The following is an 8,487-nucleotide window of genomic DNA, read 5'->3' as shown; positions in this document are numbered from 1 at the left end:
GACATGTTGGTAGAAATTAGGTAAAATGGATTTAAGTTTTCCTGCATTAAAGTCTCCAGCACTAGGAGCACCACTTCTAGATGAGCATTCTCTTGTTTGCTTATGGCCTTATACCGCTCATTGAGTGCGGTCTTAGTGCATGCATCGGTTTGTGGTGGTAAATAGACAGCTACGAAAAATATAGATAAACTCTCTTGGTAAATAGTGTGGTCTACAGCTTATCATGAGATATTCTACCTCAGGCGAGCAAGACCTCTAGACTTCTTTAATATTAGAGATTGCGCACCAGTTGTTATTGACAAATAGACACAGACCACCACCCCTCGTCTTACTGGAGGTTTATTGTTCAATCTTGCCGATGCACGGAAAACCCAGCCAACTGTATATGATCCATGTTCTCGTTCAGCCATGACTCAGTGAAACATAAGATACGGATGGTAAAGCAGGATTATCCACTTGCAGAGAAATTCTCACCAAACATCATGATCTGTATCGGAATCTCCTCTTCATGTGAATGACGGGGCTTTGGGCCTGGTCTGTGAAGAGACGTAAATATTTCTCCTTCAATTCATTAAGAAAAAATCTTCGCCCAGTGAGTAATCGCTGTTCTTATTGTCCAGAAACTCTTTTCGGTCATAAGAGACAGTGGCAGAAACATTATGTACAAAACAAGTTACAAACAACGCAACAAAAACACCCAGAATGACACAATTGGTTAGGAACCCGTAAAACGGCAGCCATCCCCTCCGGGGGCCATTCATATCTAAGAAAAGTACAACAAAGTAGAGTGACCGTACAAGCAGCCATGAATAAGTCTATGAGTAAACCTGTTGGAGCTTTAGTGAATTAGAGTGAATTAAACATGTAATTGTAAAGTAAGGGATACTTACTAGTTGGTCTCACTGTGATGTCAGGGTTCAAAGTAGAAGTAACAATCGAAACTGCTGGAAAGTAATACAAGTAATACAAGAAGAAAGGTATTCATTATTTCTGTTAGAAAACAACACAACTCAGTCAGTAGAAAGATTAAATGCTCACAATTTCATAATGTGTCATATTACTGTTAAAACCCAGAACCTTAAACTTTTGGTGTACCATGGGATGCCCCGTTAACATCCCACATAATGCTTACATGGATATTCCCTTCATTAACTTCTAGAATGGTCTCTGCCACATGATTGCCTGCTGTCTGTTAAATGCTCTACATTGGGTGTCACTCTAGTATGGAACCGTGAAATGCAGGGTTTGGGGCACAACCTGAACCATTGTTTGATTAATCCTAAACCTTTGACTGAATTCACATTTGGCTATATTTGCAAAACTGGTTTATGCTTTAATAGACAAAAATATTTAGCAAACCAAATTAAACTTATTGGCTATACTTACTTTCAGTTGGGCTCGCTGGGGTGTCAGTGGTCAAAGTACAGCAAACAGTCGACCCTGAGGCAAAGCAAATCATTGGATATGATTATACAAAAATACATCTAAATGGGTTGATTTTAATCAATCAAATATCAACCTCTTTTTGTAATGAGGCAAATTTGTGATGGAAGAAAACTTACAAAAACATGGAGAAGATAAGCTACTCTATTTGTTTTACTTATATTTGCTAACTAGATAAAGATGACTAAGAGACCTGATAAAGGATTCACAGCCGTGCTAGGGGTCAAAGGGGAGGTCAAACCTGGTGAGAAGAGATTACTCATATTATACAAGAACAAATGTAAATAATTGTAATATCTTAGGTCTTTCAATAAGCAGAAAGAGAGAAGTACACTACACATTACCTACAAATCAGATGGACTAAAAGTGGTTAAAAATCTGGACTGAAATTACAAGCAGCTATGAATCTATTAGTTAACCGGTCAAAGCTTTAGCGAATGAATGTGAACAAAGATATTGTATTTGCAAACTAAGTTAGAATTGGTGGATCTACTTACTGGTAGTTGGTGTCACTGTGGTGTCTGGGGTAAAGGTACAAGTAACAGTCGAAACAAGTGGGAAGCAATATGATTACACAAGAATAAGGTTTTACATTCACATTTGGGTCACTTAATTTTACAGGCCTGTAATCTAAAGTCTTGACTGTTTAATTACTATTTCCAGAGATGGTCATTTAGAGGCCAAACATACCTTCTGTAGGACTCACTGTCGTGCTGGGAGGCAAAGTAGATCTAGGACCTGGAGTCAAACCCACTGAGTAAACACATAATAAAGAAATTAGCATTTTATTCATGATCGTATTAATGATCATCATGGTGTTGTTGCCCTTTTGAAATACCTTCATGATTTATCTATTCAAAGTGGGCAAAGTAGGACTATAAAAATCACTACGGACAGATTGTTTCTAGCCCTGGTAGAATATATTTCTCTTCAGTATAGAGATGATAAGACCAATTCATAAGGTGATAAAGTCTTTCAGGACAGATAAGGTGTTGATTGTTGTTGACAGCTTCCTAGAATAAAGTCACCATGTTATCTAACAGCAGAAGCATAACAGCGCATAGATACGATCTAAACACTCGACTAGATGAACACAGACATTGGTGTTGAGGCTGGTGTCATATCTACAGAACAGCTTAATTATCTAACAGAACAGCTTAATTTAGACATGAACACAACTATTCTTATTGCTGAAACTTGCTTTGCTTTGAAATAACAGCAGTGTCACTATAAAAGCACAAATGTGTAGTCTACCTGCTATAGAAGGTGTCTGTATAGTTGTTGGATCGCTGATGTGAACTCCCACCAGATCTGAAATCATTTGGGATTGAAATGTGGTATTTAGTTTGTTGGTCAGAATTACCAATCTTCTTAATACTAAGAAGATTTTAAAATCAATGTGAGTCAGATCATGAAGAGCTGCAGCCCTGATAAATTTGTTTAGATAATGACTCACCTGTAAAGCTGTACCCATCACTGCGTGGAGAGAGAGAGTTTGGTCCTGAGCTCACTCTGTAGTCACAGCTCACCTCCTTACTCCTCACTGACTGTAGACGACTGATCAGATCACTATTGTTTGGAAAGAATTGACAGAACCACTGTATGGATGCTGAGGTGGCTTTTCTCTTCTTGATCTCTGCTGTGAAGGATGGCTGACTCTCCTCTCCAACATACAGGTTACAGGTGGTGTCAGGACTGACTAATCCACGAATCAAACAGATGACGTTGAAGTACCCATCAAAATTGACTGTAATGTCTGGTTTTGGATCTGTTAGGAACGTACAGAGACTCCTTTTTACATCACTCTATTTGAATGTAATGTATATGTCACAAGTGACACTCTTAGTAAACTAGAGCCTGCCATTCTCTTTACATTAACTAACAGCATGTCTTATTTGATATCATTCCTATTTATGAGTGCCATTTAATCATGTGTGCTGTGTCTTTACAACGATTGCCTTTCACTTAATTCCTTACATTCTCACAATCAATCGCATGGACTACTTTGCTTGCTTGTAATGGTGTGCTGTGATTCCACAGATTAACACGGACAAAAGTGACATTGAGACGATTCTCTATCCCCTCATCCCTCCCCAAACGAATTGCTAAACACGCCCAGAACTAGAGTTAAAGGAACTGAACCAGGGACTGACTTGCTGCCCGTCTCCGCTGGTCGCCTGCTGTTGGAAAGACACAAATCACAATGCTCTCTACAGCACTACTTAACCTGTTTTGGAGATTCGTTTTTGTTTGGAATTTCGGGTGACTGACATGCCCAAAGTTAACTGCCTGTTACTCACTTCGGCTACTACGGAGAGCGTGATCTCACAGTCGTCCGAAACATGTAAAAGTGTTAAAAACTTGTCTGTAAGTATAACGGAACTGATATGGCAGGCAAACACCCGAGGAAAATACATCCGGAATTATTTTTGTTGTTGTTGAGGTCACAGGATATTTCAATGGTTGCCTATGGGATATACAAATAGATAGGACCCAGATTGCAGTTCCTATGGCTTCCACTAGATGTCAAGAGTCTTTAGAAAGGGTTTCAGGCTTGTTTTTTGAAAAATGAACAAGTAGTTTGAAGAACTCCAAGGAGTCTCTCTCTAGAAAAGTGGTCTTACAGGCGCGTGAATGAGGTGCGTGCACTTTGTTATTTATCTTCCCTATTCAACATACTATTCTCCGTCTTATATATTATCATTTATTTAGATATTAGAGTACCTGAGGATTAATTAGAAACATCGTTTGACTATTTTGGACGAACTTTACTGGTAACTTTTTGGATTTGTTTGTATGCATGTTGAAAGAGTGGATTACTGAGATCATTGGCACCAACTAAACAGACTTTTTTGGATATAAAGAGGGACTTTATCGAAACAAACAACCATTCATTGTGTAGCTAGGGCCTTGGGATTGCAAACAGAGGAAGATCTTCAAAGGTAAGTGATTTATTTAATCGCTATTTGTGATTTTGTTCCACCTGTGCTGGTTGAAAAAGTATTTTGGTGTGGGGCGCTGTCCTCAGATAATCGCATGGTATGCATTCACCGTAAAGCCTTTTTGAAATCTGACAACGAGGATGGATTAACATGAAGATAAGCTTTTAAATTATGTATGACACTTGTATTTTCATGAATGTTTAATATTCCGCTAGCGGGACACTGCTCCAAAATAAGTTTTAAGGAAAGTGCTTGTTTCGAACGTGTGAGTGTGATCCCCAATTGTACATGCGCTAATTGTATGTTTTCTGTCCACCACGACTACAGACAAGGGGGACACGCCTGACGCAGCTGAGAGGCTACACCCAAATCTACCACACAGCCAGGCCGGTGCGGAGTGTGAGGTTCTGAGTTATGCACTATAACCCAATACTATATCACATGTGATTGAATATTAGCAACTGTTGGCCTGGGCGCCTGAGTGTCTGTGTGTGTGTGCTGGAAGTAACAGTTAGCCCCAGATAAGTGTGCTGGGAAGCTGTGGTTAGTCTTGAGTGAGAACAGTGTGCTTTTGTATACAGGTGCAAATAGCGCAGACAATGTTGCAGAGCTGTCTGACCTCAGTCTCTGGGGTGAGGGAGCATAATCTACACAGCAACAGCGCCGGGACACCAAAGAGGCTAGGACTAGCCTGAGCGCCGGCGATAGGCTGGGTGAGTCTAAACCACGCCCAGTCTCTACTCTGTGACAGGCCGGCTCGGAAGCAGGAACTACCACTGTCAGAGTATATTATAATATCTTTGTCAGGAACAAGTCAGTTCCCTGTTCTACCCTGCGGGGTGGTACAGTGAACCCGTATATACGAAAATTGCATTTGCCATTTATTGCTTAGTTAATAAAAAATACATAGCATACAATCGGTGACTCATTGTCATACTTATCCTTGTACCAGATTGAATTGACGCAACCCTAACAGGAGCGAGGGACAGAAGGCGACCTGCCATTGAACACCAAACCAGCAATCGACTACCAGACCAGCCATCGACGAACAAACCCTGCTCGGAAGGACCTGAATGAACATTGGCCACCGACCGGGAATCAACTGCTGTGTTAGTTTGTCCCGTTGCTTCTAGTTAGCCTACAGCCCTAAATCCCAGCCTATTTATACGTTTCTAATAGGGCCGTGGTGATACTGTGTATTACTGTGTCAAGCTGAGTTTATAAAGAACCTTTGATTGTACTTTGGCCTGTCTCTGTGGTTGTTTGCCGTGGGATCTTAGAACTCTACTTTTGACATATACATTTCAAATATTACATGGATTTTAACAGAATCATTCAAGACAATATGAATATTAATTTCTTACCAAGAATAGTAAGAGAGACAGAACCACTTTGCATCGACGGATAGTAAGTTTCTACTGTGTAAAAACATCTCAGTTTGATCTCAGCAGATGAACTTTGACCTGCCGACGAGAGCAGCTCAGTCCCCGTGAGTGAACTCGTACAGGGTGAGGGTTTAGGATCTCTCCCCTCTGTGTAGAAGTAACACTGAGACACAGAGACAGATGGAGGAGTCTGACAGCTCAGCTGAACTGAGTCTCTCTCTCTGATGACTGTAGAGCTGACTGTCAGCCTGGGAGGAGGTGGGTCTGTGAGATCAGGAGAATAGTGTCTATTTGAAAGTTGCATTTAAAAAAACATTAGAGGTAATCCATACATACTAACAGTATGTAAAATCCTTTCATCAAATGTTCAACTATGTCAGCATTTATGTTTGTACAAAGTACAGTAAATCCTATCATTATGTGAAATGAAGACGTTTAGGAAATACGACAGAAGATCTCATTTTCAGAACAAGCATAATAAATACGGTATAACAGTGAAGTGTATAATTTTATAAACCACCTACTTACCCTGAACAGTGACTGAGACAGGGTTACTGAAAATAGATATTTGAGACTCCCCTACAGTGTAGTAACACGTCACTTTGACCACAGCTGGAAATGTTTGATCTGCCCTCTTGAGCAGCTCAGTTCCTGTTATTGTCTGCGTACACGAATGGTCTGGAAGATTCTTCCCCCCCTCTATGTAGAAGTAACAGTGAGACACATGGAGAGATGGAGGAGTCTCACAACTCAGCTGAACTGATTCTGTCTCTCTGATGACTGTTGAACTCACTGTCAGCTGAGGAATGTCTGTGAGAATAGAGGAATTAAGCATTTAGCATTTTGTGGTTTTGAGAAATTTACTGATAGCCTAATCCCTCCTTGTTATTTCAGACTTAAGGATCTTGAGTCCATTACTTTATGCAGCGACAGTATGGGGAAATTAAGGAGATATAATATATTCCTTGATTGCTTCATGTAATAGCTTATGACAACACACAGTATGATAACATATCACAAGAGGAACATGGTAATGATGGCACAACAGTACATTGTTTACAACCATTCAAATAGTCTTCTTACCCTGAATTGTGACTGTTGACGGCTCACTGTATATGGATCTAAACTGTGAACCTGTAGCATTGTACTGACATTGTATTTTGACCTCAGCTGGTGAACTCTGACCTGTCCACTTCACCAGTAGTGTTCCTGTGAGTGCCTGTTGACAGGGTGATGGTAGGGTGAATTCCACTTGCCCTTCCATTTTGAAGTAACACTCAGAGACAGATGGAGGAGTCTGACAGTTCATCTGAACTGAGTCTCTCTCATTGATGACTGCAGGAATCACTGTTAGACTGGGCCGAGGAAGATCTGTGAGATCAGAGGGATGATGGAGTGTCTTTTTTAATTGAATTATAAATTAATTTTCAATGTATAATAACTACTCATACATATAATGTACTACTTAATATGATATGAGTTTGAAAGAGAAAAACAATTAAGAGACTGTTGTCTATTTAAGCAATAAACAACGAGAACGTGCCAGGAACAGCCCTTTGGAGGGAGTTATCAGACAATAATCCTCGGCTTCGATGGGCATCTAGCTTTTTGTAAAACGGTTGCCAACATTTAAACAAAAGATTAAGCACATGTCTTTCAATAAAGACGTATTATTGTTCTGAGTAAATGTGTTTTATTTTCATCCTTCCACCAGGACATATGCTCATTTTGGGACGTTGCTATATGGGCACAGCCAAACAACGGAAGTGATGGATTTTTTTCTGACCAGAACTGTCCCAGAGCTTGGGGAAGTGTGTCTGCACTTGTGCTGCAGCGGCAGGTGCACAAGACAAAACTTTACCAGCATCATACATATCGGTGAATCGCTGTGACATATGAAATACAAGTGATAGTGTAGTCAATCTGTAATAACTACGTAAAAAAGTAAAGAATGTGTTAAATTATTTACATTTACATTTACATTTAAGTCATTTAGCAGACGCTCTTATCCAGAGTGACTTACAAATTGGTGCATTCACCTTATGATATCCAGTGGAACAACCACTTTACAATAGTGCATCTAACTCTTTTAAGGGGGGGGGGGGTTAGAAGGATTACTTTATCCTATCCTAGGTATTCCTTAAAGAGGTGGGGTTTCAGGTGTCTCCGGAAGGTGGTGATTGACTCCGCTGACCTGGCGTCGTGAGGGAGTTTGTTCCACCATTGGGGTGCCAGAGCAGCGAACAGTTTTGACTGGGCTGAGCGGGAACTGTACTTCCTCAGAGGTAGGGAGGCGAGCAGGCCAGAGGTGGATGAACGCAGTGCCCTTGTTTGGGTGTAGGGCCTGATCAGAGCCTGAAGGTACGGAGGTGCCGTTCCCCTCACAGCTCCGTAGGCAAGCACCATGGTCTTGTAGCGGATGCGAGCTTCAACTGGAAGCCAGTGGAGAGAGCGGAGGAGCGGGGTGACGTGAGAGAACTTGGGAAAGTTGAACACCAGACGGGCTGCGGCGTTCTGGATGAGTTGTAGGGGTTTAATGGCACAGGCAGGGAGCCCAGCCAACAGCGAGTTGCAGTAATCCAGACGGGAGATGACAAGTGCCTGGATTAGGACCTGCGCCGCTTCCTGCGTAAGGCAGGGTCGTACTCTGCGAATGTTGTAGAGCATGAACCTACAGGAACGGGTCACCGCCTTGATGTTAGTTGAGAACGACAGGG

The 8,487-nt window shown here is 41.2% G+C and overlaps 1 protein-coding gene across 1 annotated transcript; it reads right to left on the bottom strand.

Annotated features, from left to right (window-relative positions):
- Window positions 1-321: 321 nt before the first annotated feature.
- LOC139540987 (uncharacterized) lies at window positions 322-3,440 on the bottom strand. Its single transcript, XM_071345110.1, has 9 exons — window positions 3,429-3,440; window positions 2,900-3,248; window positions 2,698-2,754; window positions 2,134-2,196; window positions 1,941-1,964; window positions 1,637-1,684; window positions 1,387-1,440; window positions 891-944; window positions 322-536 (listed from the first exon to the last, which is right to left on the bottom strand). Exons 1-9 carry the CDS (start codon window positions 3,438-3,440, stop codon window positions 481-483), a joined length of 717 nt encoding a protein of 238 aa, XP_071201211.1. The 3' UTR covers window positions 322-480.
- Window positions 3,441-8,487: the final 5,047 nt, after the last annotated feature.

This window comes from Salvelinus alpinus, chromosome 2 (assembly GCF_045679555.1).
Source record: "Salvelinus alpinus chromosome 2, SLU_Salpinus.1, whole genome shotgun sequence".
Taxonomy (NCBI): domain Eukaryota; kingdom Metazoa; phylum Chordata; class Actinopteri; order Salmoniformes; family Salmonidae; genus Salvelinus; species Salvelinus alpinus.
This window is presented reverse-complemented; position numbering and strand designations above follow the sequence as displayed.